General features: G+C 54.7%; 2 protein-coding genes and 1 long non-coding RNA gene across 4 annotated transcripts in view; 2 read left to right on the plus strand and 1 right to left on the minus strand.

Annotated features, from left to right (window-relative positions):
- LSG1 (large 60S subunit nuclear export GTPase 1) overlaps positions 1–1,208 on the minus strand; it is a 21,921-nt gene extending 20,713 nt beyond the window's left edge. The window contains exon 1 of the mRNA XM_027686050.1: positions 1,159–1,208. The gene's annotated coding sequence lies outside the window, so the exon portion shown is untranslated. The remainder of the gene's footprint in view (positions 1–1,158) is intronic.
- On the plus strand, positions 7–2,081 carry FAM43A (family with sequence similarity 43 member A). The gene has a single exon (XM_027686053.1). It carries the CDS (start codon positions 205–207, stop codon positions 1,291–1,293), a length of 1,089 nt encoding a protein of 362 aa, XP_027541854.1. The 5' UTR covers positions 7–204; the 3' UTR covers positions 1,294–2,081.
- An 8,700-nt stretch (positions 2,082–10,781) lies between these two features.
- On the plus strand, positions 10,782–13,962 carry LOC113969047. 2 transcript variants are annotated; one of them, XR_003534728.1, is made up of 3 exons: positions 10,782–11,186; positions 12,028–12,691; positions 13,592–13,962. It is a non-coding gene; the product is annotated as an uncharacterized LOC113969047 (long non-coding RNA). The 2 variants fall into 2 exon arrangements; XR_003534729.1 differs by lacking the exon at positions 13,592–13,962 and having other exon boundaries at positions 12,028–12,184; positions 12,590–13,441.
- The last annotated feature ends 7,175 nt before the right edge of the window (positions 13,963–21,137 follow it).

Consider the following 21,137-nt stretch of genomic DNA (forward strand, 5'->3'; position numbering starts at 1 on the left):
GGGCAGCGGGCGCTCCGCCCTCGGTGCGCGGGGCCTCCCCTCTCCGCGCCCGCGGAGCGCCGGCGCCCGCCTATATCTACGGCCGCGGCCGCCCGGCGCCCGCAAGGATGTGAGGCGGGCGGGCAGCCCAGCCGCCGCCGCCGTGGCATGCCCCCCCGCGCCCGGAGCCGTCGGCGCGGCGCCTAGCCGCGGCTCCGCGGGGCCATGCTGCCCTGGAAGCGGAGCAAGGTGGAGCTGGCGGCGGGCGAGGCGCGGCGGCAGAGCAAGCCCAAGGGGTACGCGGTGAGCGTGCACTACTCGGCCCTCACCTCGCTGGCCCGCGCCTGCCCCGAGAGCGCCCTGCACCGCGTGGGCAGCATGTTCCGCTCCAAGCGGCGGAAATTCCGCGTCACCAGCGAAGACCCCACGTACACTGTGCTCTACCTGGGCAACGCTACCACCATCCAGTCCAAGGGCGAGGGCTGCACCGACCTGGCCGTCTGCAAGATCTGGAGCAAGAGCGAGGCGGGCCGGCAGGGCACCAAGATGAAGCTGACCATCAGCGCGCAGGGCATCCGCATGGCCCACGCCGAGGACAAGGGTCTGCGCCGGCCCGGCCACCTCTATCTGCTGCACCGGGTCACCTACTGCGTGGCCGATCCGCGCCTACCCCGTGTGTTCGCCTGGATCTACCGCCACGAGCTGAAGCACAAGGCAGTGATGCTGCGCTGCCACGCCGTGCTGGTCTCCAAGCCCGAGAAGGCGAAGGCCATGGCCCTGCTGCTCTATCAGACTTCGGCCACGGCACTGGCCGAGTTCCGCCGGCTGAAGAAGCGGGACGACGCGCGGCACCAGCAGCAGCAGCTGGTGGGTGAGCAGAGCATCCCGCTGGTGCCGCTGCGCAAGCTGCTCAACGGGCAGTGCTGCTACAAGCCGCCGGTGGAGCGGAGCCGCAGCGCGCCCAAGCTGGGCTCCATCACGGAGGACCTGCTGGGCGAGGAGCAGGAGGAGCGGGCCATGCACTGCGACTGCGAGGACATCCTGGAGGCGCTAGGCGAGCCCGAAGGCGAGCTGCTGCGCCCCGGCGCCGGCCGCGGCGAGAGCCCAGAGCTGGGCCAGCTTCTTCGCGACCTGGGCGAGCTGAGCCTCGGCAACGACCTGCGCTCGCTGCGCGCCGACCTGCGCGTCCGCCGGCTGCTTTCCGGGGAAAGCACGGGCAGCGAGTCGTCTCTGGAGAGCGGCGGCACGGACGGGGCCGCCCCGCCCGGCAGCGACGCCGAGCAGCCGCCCCCCGGCGACCCCGAGATCGGCTGAGCGCTCGAGCCCTTTCGGGCGTGCGCGGCGCCGCCGGGGCGCACCGGATTCCCTCCAGGAATGCACGGCCCCGCCGGGGCGCACCGAGTTCCTTCCGGCCCCTCCGGGAGCGCACGGTCCCTTCCGGGCGTGCACGGCCCCACCGGGGCGCACCGAACCCCTCCGGCTCCGCCGAGGTGGCTGCACGGCCACGCCGGGGCCCCTCGGGCGGTGCGCGGTGCCGCCGGCCGCCCCGGTTCCCCGCGGCGCCCTCGCGTCCCGCAGCATCCCGGGGAGCGGCCGCCCTTCCCGTGCCGGTGGCCGCCGGAGCCGGGCCCCAGCCCGCCGCGGCCCGAGGAGGGGAGGCGGCCGCGGGCTGTTTACCTCCGGCTCAGCCCTTGAAGATCTGCCAAATTCCTGGAATAGCTTTCCCCGGGGAGGGCGGCGGGAGGGAGGTGTTGCGCCTTGTTTACAGACAGAAATCTCACATCCGAGGGGCCCCCCCGCCGTTTTATCCATTAAAGTCACTCCATCGTGCTGTCGTGTCCGAGAGGTTTGCACTGTTGTGAAGTTGGGTTTTTTTTATTATTATTTTTAAGTTAGACCTTTTTTTTGGGCCCTGGTCCTGTCCCCGATCTCAATGCTCTAGGTCTTTTGCTGTGCAAAAGAAGACTCTACTTGTGGCTGTTCACGTGTACATAGGGAAATGTATGCAAATACATTTTGTTATTTTTAAGAACACCACCATTGCGATCTCCTCTGTTTGCACATATGTGAAGAAAATAAAGATGACGGTAATTTAAAAGAAACTGGGGTCGCTGTGGCGATTTAGCCTCTGTGTGTGTGTTCCTGTAAAGAGATGGGAGGAGAGATGATGTAGGTGCAGAGGGCACAAAAAGGCTGTTTCAAGCATCCACCGTGATTAGGAGCTTGCTGGAAATGTTACACTACAGGGAAACACACCGGGTGCTTAACGATTCTTACAAGACACAGGGATGAGGTTTTCTCTTTGCAGCCTCTAACGATGGGTAGGAGGCCTCATGTCAGGGTGCTCTGCCTGGATCTTAGTTTGGAGAAACCCAATTGCAGAGCTCTGAGGCTACCCTGGGGCGAGCTGCCCCTCGCCTGGGCACTGGGAATGCCTCACAGCCCCGGCACGGTCTGCACACAGGTGCTGCCGCTGCAGCCGGTCCCTCGCCGCTCGAAGTACCAACCTGAGACAATTTCGTAACCTCACCCAGGGTAAGCAGCGCAGTTGATTAGCCACGGGACTGCCGCGGTATTTTTAGCTGTAAATCTGTTTGTAAGTGGCAGGCTCCCAGGACAGTAGGGATGTTCCGGTTTCGTTTGTCCCCAAGTGGAGGTATCAATTAAGAGATAATTAATCTGGCATTTCTGATGTCTAAATGTTTTCCACTGTGCCTGGGCTGCAATCGGGCAAGTTGCAGGAATGTCATTGAAAAGCCCAACCAGCTGCCAGGGCCAGGCCACACTCCTTGTGCAAGGAGCCCGCCTCAGAACTTGTAAATACCCCATTAAAACCAATTGCAAAATCTGTCACTGCACGGGCGAGAAGCTTTTACTATTGCCTTAGCGTGAGTCACTCAGAGCAGGGAGGCATGCTGGGGTGGTTTTCAAGGGAAGGGGTAATGGAGAGAGGGAGAATTCCCCTCAAAGCGGACACCTTCTTGCCCAGTCACACTCAGCCTGTGATGGGCGATGAGATGTAGTAGGTGACAGTGGCTGCTGCTGGATTTGAGCACGCTCAAGCCAGCACTGCTGAGACACACCTTGCTAAAGAAATAGTGCATCTTGCTGCTTTTTCTCAGGTAAGGCTCCCTTTGCCTTTCTCAGGGAGGGAAGGGGCAGGTAATGAAGAAGAAATGAAACACCAAGTAGAGCTTATCCCACAGTGCTTTTCCCAGGATGGAGGCTGCCAGACTGCCTGGCTGGTGGTGGGAGACTTTCAGTGCCCTGGACTGAAGTGTGTACCCCAGGTCTATGTCCAGAGCCCTCTGCCACTGCCTGCTCTCTCCTGGAGCAGAGGGAGCAGGTAGTGCTCGGAGCAGGGTAGAGATATGGCACCCAGAGAGCAGAGCAGGGTGTGCTCGGGGATTCACGGGCTGGTCTGAGCTAACCCCAGTTGCTGAATGACTGGGTGGTGTTTGCTTTAGATCCTCCGTGTGTGCTTAAAGGTGGTTAATGACATTAGCTCAGTCAGTGCCTTTCCTCTCTCCAGAAGAGCCATCATGTCTGCAACAGTGAGAAAAGGTTTTTAACGCGTGCCAGAGCTAAAAGCACAACTCCCTAAGCAGCAGCAGCAGCAGCCAGGGCCTGAAGCATTTCCCCTTGAAGCCATTAGCAGGGCTACTGTGCAGTTTCATTAGAGGCCTGTACAGATCATTAGCTGTAAATGTAGAGTCCAAATCCCTTTGTGCCTGAGATATTTTGGTACTAGAACCATTGCAAAAAAATCATATATTTCTGCAGTGCCAGTGCGAGGTTATTCACGTGTGCTTAACTGCTGTGCCCTCCCCATAGCAGCATGCATTGGCCTGCAAATGAGAACAAGTGCATATGAGGAGAAAAAAGGTCATTTTATTCTCTGCACAGCAAGTTTGAAAGAGTATCTCCCTAGAAAAAGGAGAGGAGGAGAGAGCAAGACTTTCTCTCCAGTAGGTTTGAGTAGAAGGCTGAGCTGCTACTGGTTTCCTGTGAAACAAGTAGCTTCTTGCTGAACTGAAAAGCCTTGTGCTGGCTGATGGGTTGATGTGGGCAAGTGCAAGACTTTGGGAAAGGCCTGCTTCCATAGGTAGAGGACAAACTTCTACTGTCTCTGCTCAGTGCCAGGGCTGATGCCAGCCCCTGTGCCAGGACTGCTCCCAGCCCCTGTGCCAGGACTGCTCCCCACTGATGAGATGCAGCATCCCACCGAGCATGGCACAGCCCCTGCTCAGGCTATCGGCAGAGATGTGTTCCCCATCCATCAGGCTCCATCCATCGGCACTAGCTCAGCCCTACAGCTGGGCACAGGGAATCAGCCCCTGACCCAGCAGAGATGTGTGAGCTGCACAAAGAGCAGCGCAGACTCTGAAACTGCTCCCCAACAGCCCCATCCCACTGCTGCTTTCCTGGGGACAGGCAGCGATCAGGCAAAGGCAGCCTGGTTGCTCTGCTGGTAGGTTTGAACTGTGTGAGGAGAAGGCAAATGTGGGAACAGATGTTTGCAGAATTACACATCAAGCACTGCTATTTGCCCCTGGTGCAAATCACTGCCCTGCCTGGGCTCGGTGAGCCAGGCTCCTGCATCACTTGGGCAGTCATTGGAACTTTCCAGCACAGCAAGGTTGAGCACTGAGCTCCACACATCTCTGACTTAGCAGGCAGCGTGTGATGAATTGGCCAGAAAATACCTATAACAAACAACATAACACCAGAAAAGGCAATGATCCTGCTCTGCGGGCTCCAGCTGCTGGTCTGAATCTGGCACATGGGGCTGATGCCTTGGCAAGTCAACTTAGGTACTGCACTAGGTACCTGGGATTTCCAGAGCATGTTATGGCTAAACAGACCATGTGATTATTCCAGTGAAGACTCCCAGAATATGAAAAGATTAAAGGGAAAAGAGCCTTTTTGCTAATACTAGTTGTTGACTGTATTTACTGGTGTACTCCAGATTTGCTCCTCCACATATATAATGAGGCTGAGGGGGAACCACACAAATGTGGAAGTGTTGGCAGGATCCCAAGTGAGGCTTTTTGTTTTTCTCTGCTCTTTACATGCCCTTCTCCCATCCTTAGGTCTTCCTCATCCACAACAGGAAAAAATACCATGTACAACTGGAAAAATTAGCCAGTGATCAAGTGGAGTGAGCCAGGTCATGACATTATTTTATCCCAGACTGTAGTACTGATTTAGATCCGGAATTATTTGCAGTTCATTTTGGTGATGTGCCTTGCACGGGGCACATCCATTTTGCCTGGCCAGGGCAGATGCTGGGAGAAATGCTGGCTGAGGGGCTGCTTTGGGCTGCTGAATGTGAGGTCTGTTTGGATGGCACCAAGTCAGCGATGAAAAAAATCTTTCTTTTTGGGGTTTACAGGCAATACTCAGTATCAAGTACAATCCTGGATCAGTTCCAAGTCACCTTCAGCACACACACTGTCACTCTGATAGGGAAGCAGGAATGCGTCAGGATTTCCTCCTTGGTGGTATGTTGGAGAAGAGCAGCTGACCTGTCCCACTGCTGTTAGTCATCCCCAAGGCACCGCAATTGTCCTATTGCCCAATTCTTGGCCATCACACCAAACACCTTGTTACTCAGTGGGGAAAATCCCCCTACTTTCAGCCTGCAGAGAAGGCACAGGGCAGACAACCTACCCTCAAACCATCCAACGAGGTTATGGGTAACAGCCCTTGGTTTTCTTGGGTAAGGGTGGGCAGGGTCCCATGAATGATTGAAAAAACCTGTGTGCTGCTGCAAGTGGGGTGCAGTGGCAGCCAGCTATGCCTCACCTCCCACTTCTCCTGGAGCTGGGAAGAAAAAAACCTCTGCATTTCCAAGGTCAGCAGCAGCCCCAACTCCCGCAGAGCTCATATGCCGTGAAGGCGTCTCCCCCTCCTCACCCCAGCCGCTGGTAGCAGCAGGGGCTGTTTTCCCCAGCAGCTGGAAGGAGATGATGTGCAGGGACAGGAATGCGAGGGCAGGCAGCCGGGGCAGCTCATGGACAGCGTGGGGTCCCAGAGGCCAGGTCAGGTCAGTTCATCCATGGGGCTCATAGATCCCCGCGGATGAACCGACCTGGCCTGGCCTCTGAGGTTCTGCTTCTCCCCACATCTCCACCACCCACCCCACACAAGCCGACACCTTCAGCTTGCTGGCTGGTGGCTTGTAGGGGTCTGCATCTTGGTTAATGCCCTGCAAGGTGCATGAGCTGGGGGAAGCAGAATTCTTCACTTCTACAAGCCGGCATGAAATCAAAGCTATGCATTCAAAAAAACATGACATTCCCCTTGCCGGTGGGGGCTCTGCCTGGTGGGAGGGCTGAGCGCTACGAAAACACTCGGAGAAACAGTTATATAATGAAGGACAAGGTCCCAATCCAGCCCTTGGCTTGATGAGGCAGCTCTGCAAGGAACTGAGCTCCAGGCTGCAGCTGCCCAGCACCCTCCAAGATCCAACCTTGGTCACTGTGGTCCATGCTGCTGCTGAGGGGTGGAGGTGGGAGAAAGGCTGCAAAATGCTTTTTCCCAAGCTGGGAGATGTTCTGTGTGCTCAGACTTGGTAAAGCAGGGCACAACTCCCATCTGTGGGCTTAAACAAAGCCCTTTGATGGTAGGAACTGGGCAAAGTCTGGGATGGGATGGGATGGGATGGGATAGCCCAGGACAGACAAAGGGATAACCCAGGACTGACGATGCTGCTTCCTGCAGGCATTTAGGCTTTCATGCCACTGCACAGGTGTCTTGGACTCAGTGGTGGCACATCACGGTACACATCATCTGTCTGCATGCACCAAACATGTCCTCAGGTTAGTGGAAAGGACTCTGGAGAACTGGTCACAGCAAAGGGCTTTATCTATAGAGCTCCTCCCATACTCTCCTGCTCTGAAATGGGGGGCAGCTGGGGAGCCTGCCTCCTGCAGCCAGTCTCGCTGTCACCCCACAGAGAGATGACTTGCTTGGTGTCACATGTGGTTCTGGAAACCCCTACTGCTCTCGCACAGGCGAGCAAGGGGGGACACAAGGAAAAGGCTCTGGGATGGGATTCATCACTCTTCCTGTGGCACCGTGAAGTTGCACGCAGTCTGCTCGGATGCATGAGCAAGCTAAACTGTGACATTAATTAGAGCTGACAGTGTTCCTGGAGGGAGCTGGCAGAGCAGCAGCACCAAAGCTGCTGCTGCTGGGTCTGTGTGCAAAGCCATGCTCTGCACCAGGCTGGCCTGGCTGTGCCATGGCTCTTGAGTCCTGCTATGCCGCAATCTTTGCTCACTCTGGCTCCAAAAATCATGGTGGGAGGTACACTCTCAGTCCCAAGGGACAGGAGAGGTAGTGCCTGAATCTAGCCTTGCTCTGCCCTTTCGAGCCAGCCCTGACTGCATCTGGGCACTGCCTTTCCCAGCCCTGCACACTCCCTTCTGGCTCTCCCCTCTGGCTCTCCCCTCTTGTTGTGCCTTTTCACCCCCAAAGCGCTCCAGCCCTCAGTGCCACTGTCTCTCTCACACAGCTCTTTTCCCAACCCAGTTTCCTGCTGAGTAAGAACTGCCACTTGCTGCTGTTTCAGCAAATGCCATTGAGGGTTCCCTGTACTGTAACACAGTGGTGAGGGCTTCTCCTCCTCCAGGCAAGGAATGGTTAAGGGAATTAGGATGAAAAGTTAATATAAATAATTTGGTAGCTCCTGTAGGAAGATTGTGATTTAGCTTTATTATCATAATTACATTTTCAATCTCTCTGCTCATACTTACTGAGCAGTAGAGTCAAATGTGAATGCAGCTGCCTGCTTTTCCTACCAGTGACTCCTCATTCTGCTGCTTGAAGCAGGTCAATGGGGACATCAAGCCAGGCAGCTGGGATGTCAGGTAGGGATATGGTATTTCCCTAGCACCTTGTTTTGTGCATTGGGAAGCCTCATTCCCCTCTGCATGGCACAGGGATTTTAACTTCAGCTCCAGGATCAGCAATACAATCATCTGAGAGTAGCCCACTTTAGTGTAAAAATATCTCTTCTCCTGGAAGTGGAGGAAAACAGTCTGGAAATACTGTTCTCTGAGCAGGGAGACCTGCACTTTCTTTGCCTATGCATGGTGTGGTTGATGACCCCCAGAGGCACCTCCATCCATGTCTGTGGTGGCCCAGGAGATGGGACCGGTGCAAGTGGAGAGCAGGAACTTCCATTAGCAGTAACTAATTAAAGCCAGTTGTTAGCGATGATGCCGTCTGAACATGGCCAAGACCATGTTTGCCTTGCAGCTTGCCTCTGCCTCTGCTCACCTGGGAGGAAATGGAGGCTTCCCAGCAGCAGAGGGAGGTCCTGGGGATCGTGCCCTGCCCACTACCTTCTCTGGGGGTCCCCGAAGAACCCGGACAGAAGGCTGCTTGACAGAGCCCTGGCAGCGATAGCCACCATGGCCAGGGGACAAATGAGCAAGGGGAAGATGCAGCTACAGAGAGCTGAGTATGTGCTGTCTCCATCATTCACAGACTCCTGGGGAGCAGCCAGTAACTGGGAAAGTCCTTCTCCATCCCAACATCTGCCTTCATTTGGAATGTAGACTGACCCACCTGGAGGGTTCCCCAGTGCAGGAACAACACACAGGTCCCTGCCCTTCTCTGCCCTGGCTCAGCAGCAGCAACTCCATCCCATGTCCCAGTGTCCCCCCAGGCATCCCCAAAATACCTCTGCACATACGGCTCTGATCAGCGCAGGACTGGGGCAGAACTGTGAGCTCAGGCTGCCTCAAGGCAGTCTGCCACTGTCCCTGCAGGTGACACTGTGTCCCATCCTGCCTCCCACCTTCCACACTGCTCTGGCAAGTTGCAAGATCAGAACTGAGCCTCTTATCTTTAATCTTTTAATTTTACTTTCTTAAGCAATGTCCAGGCTTTAGAGAGTGTCTCATAATGCAAAGGCTCTTCATGGCAAGGAGGGGAGTCCCTGCGCGAATACACCAGTTATCCCACACGCACCAGTACAGCATTATCCCAAACACCATTACTGCAGTTATCCTACACACCAGTACAGCAGTTATCCTACATGCACCAGTACAGCAGTTATCCCCTCACACGTGACTTTGCTGCAAAAACCCTCTGGCTGGAGGCTGGATCAGCAAATTTCTAGCAGAGCATACATGGTACAGCTGTACAGGAGACCCTAAAGTCTACTGGGATCTGCTGGATCTGGCAGCCACTGTAAGATCTGCCTTCTCCCTATTTGGACTCCCAGCCCAATCCCATAAAGACCTTTTGGTTACTGCTGCTTTGAAGCGAGCTGAACCTGCTGCCTCTTCCCAGCTCTCGCTGCTGTTACCCAAGAGAGAAACCCCAAGGAAACCAGACCCTCCAGGCTGCTGCCAGAGAGGCAGAGGAGTGAGGACCACTGCAGACACAGGGTATTGCAAGGGCCTGTTGTGCAGCAGTAGAAAGACCCAGAGTCCTTATTGCACCTTTGGGCTAATCTAGGGGTGGGGTTCATCAGCCAGGCCATAGATGGTCATTATTTCTGCTCCCCAGTTTGGGCTTCCAGGACTTGAGATGTGACATGACCTGAGCTCAGGCACTCCATGCCATGCAGCACCCTGGCAAAAGCAGTTCCATGGACACTTACACCCACAATGCCCCATGGCACCTCTGTGAGTAACGCTCTGCAGAAAGCTATTTCAGGACCCAACATGACTCTCCCTGATGTCAGGTCCAATTAGGTATATCCTGCAAAGCAAAAAAGTCCACTAAAGCCAGCTTCTGGTGGGACAATGACATTAAGATGTCCCATCTTAATGTGCTCATCTGGGTTCCCCGAGCAAACCAGGAGCTAAACATAGTTCTGGGAAAATGGCAGGAGGGGGTGGCTGCTGTCCTCTGCACTGAGGTCTCCTGGGGCACTCAGCTCCTGCGTGGGCCATCCCTTCTCTGTCATACCCTGACCTTCACCTGCCCTGCCCCTGCTCAGGCAGTGGGCGGGATTCACCTCCCTGCACTAGAGCTATAGCAGAAATCAGTCTGGGCTCATCTTGGTGGGCTTGAGTCATGCTTTACCCCACTCATCAGGGCCCATCAAATCTCACTGTCATTTCCCGAGGAAATCCCCATTTGAAAAAAAAGAAAGAGAAAACAAATAATTAGTCAAAATAGTGAGAGACAGAGAATTTTAGGCATTTAATATTTTCATTGTCCTCTCCCACAATGGCATTATCCTTTTCTAAATAGATGCTGAGCTGAAGACATAACAATACCCCACTTCCCCCAAATAGCTCGAGCAAAACAAATGCAGGAAGTTTGGAGGGGTCAAAGCAGAGCTGTGGCCAGCCAGGAGCCTGGGCACCCCCGGGGGCTTCTTGGGGCCACTGGGGCTTCACAGGTCTGGCAGCTGAGCTGCAGCAAGACAAGACCTAGGGCCCTGCCCTCAGTGAAATGGGGGTGCTGTCTTTGCACTGAAAAAGAGCTGATATGGGGGGTCCTCGCCCTCAGTCCCCATGTCTGACCCGTCCCTAGGAAGGCACCAGCGGGGCAGTGCTGAAGCGTGGCAAAGGCAGCAGAGGAGACATAGACTTTACAGCCCATCATGTTCCTAAAAGCTGGCGGTGGTGGGCTGTCTGTCTGCTCCCGGTGCAGTGCGGCCCCCTCGGGAGCACCCGCCGGCCGGAACAGTCCCGGTGCCAGCTCCTGCCGTGGTGCGATGGGAAGGAAACCGGTGTCCCCTGGTTCGGTGGAGCCAAGCCTTGCTGCGGTGCGGAGCCGCTCCTCCCGCTGCGCCGTGCGCGGGGTGACGGGGCCGCCCCGGCCGTGAGCAGCTGCCGCGGGGAGTTGCTTCACACAGGGGCTTGCGGTTCCCCTGTAACGGCCGTGTGCTGTGGGCACAGCCCTCCCTGCCCTCCTCCCCGAGGCAGGGCTGACATTCCCTCTCCCAGGCAAGTGCCAAGCCCCACCAAGCACCTGGGGCTGTGCTGGGCCCCCCGGGAGGAGCTGTTTCATCAGGACCAGGGCTTTCGCACGCGAGAGCAGAGCCCCCGGCGAGAGCCACACTGAGACAGGCAGACGTGGTTCGCCCCCAGGGAAGGGGCAGCACCTCCAGGCAGCATCTGCCTACGATCCCAGCGAACCTCGTCCGGGTTCAGTTGTAGAGCAAGGCGCAGAGGAGCTGCTCCTGCCACTTAAGCAACTTCGCACAATCGTCTGTAATGGCAGAGCCATCAGTAAGTCAATCGGAGGTGCAGTTAGACTTTCCTTCCCAGAGGAATACTGTTGACTGAAGCCGAAGCACAGAGGCAGGGAAATTGCTCGATGAAGTAGTTTGGTAATTGTGAAAAAGAAGAACTTGTTTTCTTTGTCTTGCAACAGCAAATTGCACAACGTGACCTGCAGTGGCTTCAGCTCGGCAGGTCTTCAGGAGGAGGCTGTGGGGTGATTTAAAATTCGAACTGTGAGGAGGGAAATTATAACGAGGCTGTTATGAACTGTATGGTATCCGTAAGGAATGCGGCGGTGGATGATTGAGGTGGCAGTGGTTGTGTTTGCTATTGGTGTGACCTCCATGGGCATAGCTGAGCCCTCCTCTCCCATTTTGGGGGGTCAGCTCAGAGAGGAGCTGGCTCAGCCCCAGGGCTTCCCTATGTTCCCATGGTAGGATGAGCAATGGCCCACGTACCAGAGGTGCATTAAGCAAGAGGAGCTTTTATGAGCTCAGTTTGCTGGGTTGTCATAAGAATGATGATGGTGATGATGACTTTTACCCCTGTAACAAAAAAATACTTTTTGTCAAGGTGAAGAGATGCTCTGCAGGTCAGCCCAGGGTGGAAGGAGAAGAAAGCCACTAGGAGAGCTCAATTAAGATTAATTGCTTGTTCTGCTGTCACCCCTATGTACCCCAGGCCCAGACATGAGCTGGATGTGCTAAGTGCAGGACAAAAAAATAGAAGAAAAAAATACTAGTGCTGAGAGGAACCAGCAGCAGAGTCCAGGAAGAGCCCAGACCAGGAGATCAAACCCAAGCTAAGGTCCCTCTCCTCACCTTCTTCTGCTTCCTTCCCTCCCCAGGTGCTGCTTCCCCATTCCTGCTTTGTCATTCAGGGTCGAATGGGAGTGCTCCAGCATGAGGCAAAGACCACTGACACTGTACATTTAATTCAACTTACAAAAGGCTACTGAGTGTTAAAAGAAAACCGAAAAAAATAATCCCACAAAAGTCTTCCAGGTCTGTTTTGTCCCAGTTTTAAATGGTAAAATCTGTACTTTGTTCTCAGCTATTGTTGCAAAATTGAACCACTTTCAGCCTCTCACCTTAAAGGCTGCCTTCACGCAGAGCTGCTGAGTACAGCACGGAATGAAAGCTCTCACTTGGCCTAGAAACCTCAAGTGTGTGAACCTCACTAAAACGCACACAGGGAGATGGGCTTTGAAATGGAGCAAAGCCAGAAGCCAGCGAGTCCCCACAGGATGCCGTGTGGCTGCTCCCAAGATGAGGAGTGCAACTCCAGCTGAGAGACACTCTGTACCTGACAGTCTCGTAATGCCTCCCTGATAACAGCCCTGGCCTAGAAATAGCTCAGTGCTAGATGATGCTCTCAGGAGACTGATGAATGTCTCTGACTCTCTGCAGCATCCCAGCAGCTGGCTCCTGCCTGGCCCCACTGCCCCTTGGCTTCTCAGCACCAGGGCCTGATTTGAGGACCTGCAGCACCCTTGTCTGATGAGCACTGAAGTTTGCTTGGCTGGGATGGAGGGAAAATATCCTCTCCTGGGATGGAGAGAAAACATCTTTGGTCCTGCAAACATTGTAGGCACATTAGCCTCTCCCAGGGCTTGCCTCCCTGAGCAAGTCCAGCATGCAGAGCTGTCAGTTTCCCTTTCTTTTTGGAGATGTGACCATGGGAGGGGACTGAGCTCTGTCACCTCCTCCAGCTGGGACAATGCCAGTGCTCGGCAGGAACATCCTGGCAGTGTCAGCTTGTGCCCTCCCAGTGTCATCTTGTCCTGCTCAGCCATGGACTGCACACCCTACTGAACTCTGCAGGGCCAGGGATGCTCCAGCAATGAGACCTGAGGCCACTCCAGCCCCATTCCCAGCCCTCTACCATCCCATACCCTGTTACTGCTTTCACTCCTCTGAGATGGCTGTGGGGTGCTGCCCCCAAGCCCTCCTGGGTCCTCCTGCACCCAGTGCCAGGAGGCTGCTGGAGAAGCCCTGACGCTAGCCAGGAGCGAGGTGGCCGCTCGGTCCTGGGTTTGGGACAGCAAAGGTAACTGCAATCTGCCAAGTTCCTCCTGCCGCCCAGACAGATCCCTGCTCTCGGCTGCTGGGCAGGATCACTGTGCAAAGCAGAATGACTGCTGCACTTCATTTCCCAAGCGGCCACTGCTTGTTTATCAATGAACAAAGTGAGCCCTCGCCCACGTGAGCACCTCTTACCAGTGATTCTGCACAGTGCAGTGACCAGCAGTGCCGGAGGGTCGCAGTGCTCCCATCCATCCATCCTCTCTCTCTGCAGAGAAGGCAGGGATGCTCCTCGTCTCAGCAGGTAATGTAGGGAGGGTAATTCACTTATGAAGTAATTTAGTGCAATTCTTAGTTATTAATACTGTGCTTTCTGTATTTTTTTAGGTTTTGTGTAATCTCCCCCTGCTCTGACTGATGCTGTCCCAGGGAGTCAGAGCTGTGCACTGTGTTAGCACTGCCTGGGAGATGTCTGGCCTGGGTGAGGGGATCCTCTCCCCTTCTTTCCATACCAGACCCCGACCGGTCCCTGCAGTGCAGCAGGAACAGCCTGACCTCTGTAACCTGCCCCAGCTCATAGCCCCGGGCTCCTGCAGCAGCACTGACTTCTCTGCAGTCACTCTATAGGGGAAGTAAAAATCTCCTGGTATCTGTTTTATCTGCATCCATCTTAAGCACTGGAGAACAGTGTTATTGGAGCTCAGCAGAAGGGTATTTTTTTTTTTACATGATTGAAACTAGAATTATATGTACAAAGCCATAAACTGTGTCTGATGCCTGTCTGCTCTCATTCACCCATAGTACCTTTCAAATAGAGTCACAGATCAGCACCATGAGGGCCTGATTTGCACCCACAGATCTCCAGAGACCCCAAAATAGGCTCTGGGTGCCTTCCCTCTCCCTAGTTTGCTGTACACAAGGCCTATTGCACTGCTTCCAGAGGTCAGGCAGACTCAGGCTGCATGTCAGCAGCCTGGTTCCTGGCCCAGACTCCAGCTCTGAGTCAGGGCTCCCTGCCTCAGCCTCCCATTCCAAGAGTTCTTTGAGTTGCCACTATCTGATCCCTCCCTCCTGAGCATTTTGCTAAGTTGCATTTCTCATATCTTCACTACAAGTGATATATCTCATATTGGGGGGTCTGTAGGGAATTTGGTTTTGACACAACAGCTCTCGTTGTCTGACATCTGCAGTGAGATGACAGTGTTTCCATAGAGCCCAGTACAGTGTGTTTGGCTTAACACTGGGGCTGCCTCAGCTTCCCTTCTAGGTGGCTAAACCGGGAGCCAGCACCCACATCCCTCTGTGCTCCCACCATGGGAGCGCAGCAAAGGCCCTGCTGCTCATGCATGTTCCCTTTGGCTCCTGGATTCCATCTCCTCCCCTCTCTGTGGGCCGGGGAACCATGACCCGCACCAGCTTCCACGTGCAGAGCCAGTAGGACTTGTAGGGATGTGTGTGGAGGCATCCAACAGCAAGGCCAGTGCCACTCTGCATTGCCACCCTCTGCCAGCCCTCTCCTCAGCAGTGCCTGGAGGCAGGGAATGCTCTGCTTGGGGCAAGATGCCTGGAGCTGGCCTGTGGTGGCTGCTGGAGCTGTTTTAGGTAGCTGGCCAGAGGGTCTGCTGGGCAACCAGGTTCCATGAGTTATTTATAAGCTGTGGGAGGGAAGTGGTGATAAATAATACATTGACACTCTCACGTTCTGCATGCATGTGTCTACAGATAAATATTTCATTCTCCAGGAATACACATAGATGCCTGTTGATAAATAAAAATTGGAAAATGTTCTATTGGATGGTTTTAAATCTGACTCTCAACTTGCATCCGAAGAACACGGTGTACCTTGTGTACAGCATGAAGATGCTAATTTCCCTCAGCAGAGCCTGCCTTAAATGTATCACTGCAGTGTACTGGGCACAGTGCCTAGTGTAGCACACACACCCCAGAAACATACAGCCCCAGCTTTTCCTTCCACACCATTATTTTAACATCGCTTTTATAACAACACTATTCAAGCAGCTTTTCTGATTATACCTTGTACCAACTGGGCTCAGGACACAGCTGTCAGCCTCCTAAATACTAGCACAGAGACCCAGAAGGCAGCACATTTCCTCTTCTAAGTGTCATTGGAATTTGCAGTGTGCTCAGGCATGGCTGGTGATGCCAAGCTCCTTCCTGCTGGTTAATTAGGCAGGTGGTTTCTCCCATAGGAAAAATAAGAGGTACTGAGCAGGATGTGAGCAAACCCATGGGTCCCACCAGCCCTGCCACCAGTACAGAGCCACCACGTGCTGCTCTCTACATCAGCCTTGGGGACTCTTGGGAATCCAGGGACCTCCTGGGCTCAAAGGCAGCTTCAAGGAGATGCAGCTCTCTCCCCAAGGAGCACCTTCCATCAGTGTTTGCTGCTCAGTAAACACCAGAGCCCATGACCCAGAGCCAGCACCCACATGCAGCATTGGCCTCTGCCAGCCCAGCACCAAGAGCGGGTGAAGAAGTTGCTTTTCCCCAAAATATGGAAGATTTGGTTTCTAGAGCAGGTCTCTCCTGACTGTCTCTGAATGCAGCACTGGAAGTGGATTTAACAGGGTCGTTGTTCAATTTGGCCTTCACCAAGAAGGCCGTTGGCTGCGGAGTGCCGGTGCCTTGGCACCAGCCTGCGGCACAGCTGGCTCTACACGGAGCCACCAGCCTGGGCAAGCAGCACATGCCAGCAAACAACCAAGTGCCAAGCGCCGTGCCTGGCTGGTTTGCCTGGTAGATGCCTGTGTAACATACTGACATATTTGGAATTTTTCCAATGGCTGCGTTTGGCTGCATTGGCTTGTGATTTTTTTTGAGTAACCCTTTTTTATGCCTGGTTATCACAGCCAGGTGCTGTGCCACACTGGCTCTGGTTCCAGCAGTGCACAGACAGCTCCCAACACCCACCACTCTGTGCTTTGTGCCACCACCCAGAACAACAACAAGGGATTTCCCACCTGGAAATCCTAGGGACTGGGCTTCAGCAGCAGAGCTTGGCAGGGAGACTTTGATCATCAGCCAGGGCTTGTCCCCACCAGCGGTCCCAAGCAGTGGATTCAAAACATCAAAGGGCAAGGAGGAATAACTCCTGCTGAGCACAGCAAGGATCCGTGCCATGGGAGACTGCTGCAGGCCCCTGGGAAGGGCAAGGCACAGGGAGCCGCTGCTCCGGGGAGGGGAGGCTTGGAGCGGCTTGGAGGAGCTGCGGGGCAGATCCAGGCTTAAGGAGAAAAAAAAAGGGGAGAGGATCCAAGTTAGGAAACTGAGCAAGGAGGTGGTGGTGAGGAAGGCAGTCAGGAGCATGTCTTATGCTTTCTGGAGCATGAAAGACCAAGTCACTGGGGTTTGTCTTTAGCAACTCTTCTCCTCATCCTTATCCTCTGCTAGGCTCCCTCACCCGCTGTCCATTCAGTTGGTGATGAAATCATAGCCTGTTTCTTTCTCAGCATTCCCTGACAGGCATTTTACCTGGGGTCCCACAGGAAACTGCCTGCCCAGTGCCTTCAGCCAGAGGAGGTAGAACACATGAAACTCCTCAGGGAACAGGGATGCCCTGAGGGGAGCAGGACTATTCCAAGGGGTGCTGCATCTCAGGTTTTGGAAACTGGACTGCCAAGAGGACACACCTGGCTGTGTACTGGGGAATGCACAAAGTGCCCTAGAACCTGCCAAGAACCTGCAAATGTGGTAGTGCAGGATTGCACCCTGCAAAACATGACTCGGTAGGCAATGGGGAGATGCTTTGATGTCGTGTCATCCAGCTGGAATTACAGCCCCATCTGCTCTTCCTTGAGGGAGATCTGCATGTCTGGGAGGAGGCTTTGTGACAGGAGGGCACTGCATCGACACTAATGGGGGCTGTACTGCCTGCTCACTCTGGACATGCACTGATACCCCCGCTCATGCTGCGTCTTCATCCCCCAGCACCTTCTCCCACTTACCACACAGCATCACTGCCATCTGCCAGGAGAGGTTCACTGTCCTCATCCTCCTCCTGGCAAGAGGTGGCACAAATAGCTATTTGTGTGGTGGCTTTTCCCTCACCTGGTACTTGCATTAAGCACTTAGAGAGATAATTTTGTTAGGCCTAAGAAGTCTGAAAGCAGAGTACATGTATCTTTAATGGAGGAAGTTGGGAATTTTATTTCTAGTCTGATCTAACCCCTATGCTGCAGGTCCCCACTTCTTCCAGCTCCATTAGGAAATTCCCAAGCTGTGTAACATGGCAAGAAATAGGTTCCAAAGGAAGATACATTGCTCCCAAGCCTCATCTCATCCTACTTTAATACTGGTTTATCACACTGTATAAACTGGAGTAATTGTGCAGAAAATTGCTCCATCCACATCATGCCCATCATACATGAGGATTTTCTGCTCTGAGTAACTTGCTGTCACCGGTGGCCAGACCCACCACCGACAGCAGTTTCCTGGGAACATGAGGGAGTATAAGGTTGCTGTGGGGACCAGGGGCCTTACCCCCTGGGACAGCAGGGCAGGACCTTGCAGTAGGCCCATCCTACCATCCCAGAGCAGGACACTAGGGCCGTCTCAGCGCTGGGCAGCCCCATGGTTGAGGTCAAGGTGGGAAGTCCACCTGCAGGTCTGGACCAGGGGGGGCCATGGCCAGGCAGGCACAGCATGTTGGTGCTCTCCTGTTCGCTGCCACTCTGGGGAGTGATACTGTCACAGAGATGGGTAGGGGCAAAAATGCCATCTCCCCAGAAATAGGTGCCTCCTTGGACTGGTGTGTACAGGCTGAGCAGGCAGGGCAGGCTTTGACCAGTGCCCAAGCCTGGGGCTTTGCTCCCTGCAGAACACTGACCCCACATCCTGTTCCTGCTGGTCCTGATGTGCTGCGATGGCAGGGACAGGCACAAGCAGGGCACAAGGACAAGTGACTGAAATGTCCTACATAACAGTGTGGGGGAGGAAAGCCTCCACCCCAAGGACTCTTGTACTGCCTGTGACAAGAAGAAAGGGAATAAAAATAGTGCCTATTGTAGTATGCAGGCAGCAGGCTGCAGCAGGGTTGTGTAATGGTACCAGCCAGCACAGGCTGGCTCTCCCAGAGATAGCAGGGCTGCTGTGGGAATGTGGGTCAGCTGGGCACAGCCCAACATGGGGCCAGGTGGCAGTGGTCCCTGGTGGAGTGGAGGGGTGTCCCAGCCACTGGCTGAATGCCAAGCTATAACCCCCCAAGCCCCAGTCTGGCGCTGCTGCCAGAGCAGCTGGCACCATTCTCTTCTGCATGTGTCACCCCAGCCTGCCCTTCCCTGGAGCAGACCAGGTCCTGCAGTCTATCCTCCCCATGCTCTAGCCCTGAACAGCATGCCAGACTCCTCCAGATGCTCCCCACTTCCCCTGTCCCCTCCCAAGCTGGAGAGCCAGGCAGGAGCAGCCTCACCACTGCCCAGCGGAGGAGACACTCACTCCCCCCTCTGCCCTCCTCCACACAGGGACATTTCCCCCTAACACTACTCTGCAAAACTGTGAGATTAAAGAAGGGAAAGAGCTTCCCAGCAGCCAGCATGGCATCAGCAGGAGCCAGGCGGGCTGGACCTGCAGCTGTGCCAGGGCAGCTGTGCTCCTGTCCTCACCCTGTGCGCTGTTGACGTGTCAGATTTTGCAGCTGGTGAGCTGCTGTGCTTTGCTGATTGGCTTTCAAATTGCTTTCCGATACCATGGTCCTGTCAAGTGCTTTAGCAAAACCTGGATTTTGCTTTTTTGTGGATTAAACACAGGTCTGTCAACACCAACAGGAGCTGGTCTCCAGCCAGAGGTGTGGCTGCAGGGTAAGTGGGTCAGGGAAGTGGTTTTCACAGACACCAGCCAGAGCTCCGAGCTGCCTGCCTGCCAGACATCATGCCCAGCACTCTGCTGGCACTCAGAATTCACTTGCAGACGTGGCTTAGCACAGGCAAGTGCCAATCACTCAGGTATTTGTGGTTTTCGATGTACCACTGTGTCTTAACCTGACCAGAAACCCACAGGTGTCCGTGGGCTTTGCTGGGAATCAGACCAGGGTCCTGGAAAGGGTTCAAAGTGGGTCGGTGTGACTGTCACATGCACTGAGCACCAGCCTGACCTGTGCTAGGGACTCAGGAACACACACATCTGCAAGGCAAGGAGGAGTGGTCTCCCCCACCCCACACAAAACAGCTTGACCTGAACCCCCGTCTGACTCCTCTGCTCTCCTTAGTGGTGGCAGCAAGCAAAGAGCAGAGGTGATAAAGGCAGAGACACCAGACATTTGCCCCAGCAGTAACCCCCATCTCATTGCTTCATGACAGCCCAGGGCACAACTTTTCTTATGAAACGCCAGAGCAAGATGCTCCCATCTTGGTATAAATCTTCACTGTCCTCACCAGCACTTGAAGTTTGTCCCTACTAAATCCCTCTATGGCTCTCTCCCTCCTTCTGGGGAGCATGCAAATACTTTTAGAGTTGATAAGTCCTTCCTATGTCAACTTTCAGGTTTATTTATACAGCAAAATATCGCTTCATTACAATGCAAATGGAGGAATCCCTGGGAAGCAATCAAAGCAAGCAGGGAGGTTTGTTTGCACCGTTTCATGTCAGACAAGCCAGGATGAAAGGATCGGCTGGCAGGAGCTGCTGCCTACAAATGCCATCTACAAGTACCTCTGTGCTTCTGCGGTTCCTGTGCTGATCGTGCTCATGCGGGCAAAGGGCTGGAGCGAGCTGGAGCTCCTCTCCATGCTGGCTCTGGCAGATAACCTTCCTTCCCCTTCACATGGCTCCTGGCCATCACCTGATGTGTTGGTGACACCAGAACAGATTCACAGATTCCCATCAGTTGCAACACCTCCCACAGCAGACACCAGCGCGCTGCCCGGCCGGCTCGGCAGCTGCCGGCATCGCCCCGGCTCTGTGCAGCCCTGCACCCAAAAGCCACCCAGCCCATTACTCAACACCTAATCCTGCCCACAGCCTCACCCTCAGTCCTGTCTCCTCACCCCGCTCCTGCATCTCTATTGCCACTGAAAAAGCAAAGCCATCTGAGCAGCTCACTGGTGCCCAGGATGGGGAAGGGCCGGGGGCTGTTGGTCCCCTGTGTGTGCATGCAGCAGGACAATACAGTGGGCTGTGGGAAGGAGAAGGACAGGAGGAGCAGCAGTGCCAGTGAAAGAGCTGGCACAGGAAGTCATGGTGCATGCCAAGCAACCACCACAAGCATCAGATCACTACCTGTCCTTAGGAGAAGGAATGGGGACCATGGCCACGAATCCTCAGTGTGGGATTGCCCAGCTCCCCTTTGGGCATCTCCAAGGGTGTGCTGGGGTGTGGGGACAGCATCCCGTCCCCAAAGGTACTGTCACCACAGGGACACCCTGCGAGTTCAGGGGTGGTAGCTGGTGTTGGTAGAGCAGGTTGACTGGTAAAGTAGGTTGGCTGGTTCTGGCTGGGAAAGCAGGATGCTGTCCTGGGCAGGGAGGCAGGGCTGTGCCCACAGCCCCGGGCCTGGCACACACAGAGAATTGGGGAAAGAGGGCCTTTGCCTACCCTCTTTGTGAGCAGAGAGACTAGCAGGATCCATGGAGAGGCTGCTGGAGGCTCATAAGCTGCAGACCTTGCGTGCTTTAGAGGGCTGGATATTTGCAGTCCAAGAGGAAAGCCTCTGGCGCAGCTTAATCCAGCTGAAGCAATTGTGCTTAGATAAAGTCACTAGGTGCAAATAGCTCATAATGAGGGAGTTTAGCTGGATGAATATTTCTAGAGTAATTGCAGCTTTGCCTGATAACACAGGCAGCCTAAATGGGTTTGCACTATCCTTTATATGGGGAGCTGAGAGCACAGTGCCCGGTGACAGTGCTCCTGGCCCAGCTCTCAGGGGGTGCCTACTTCACATCCCCCAGACAAAAAGGCTGATTTGCCTCAGGATCTGACT

Source organism: Neopelma chrysocephalum, unplaced genomic scaffold (assembly GCF_003984885.1).
Source record: "Neopelma chrysocephalum unplaced genomic scaffold, ASM398488v2 Primary Assembly neopelma1_70, whole genome shotgun sequence".
In the NCBI taxonomy this organism is placed as follows: Eukaryota; Metazoa; Chordata; class Aves; order Passeriformes; family Pipridae; genus Neopelma; species Neopelma chrysocephalum.

Bases quoted from the DNA above. Each gene is read 5' to 3' on its own strand.
- FAM43A (XM_027686053.1), top strand. From the start codon at position 205: ATGCTGCCCTGGAAGCGGAGCAAGGTGGAGCTGGCGGCGGGCGAGGCG.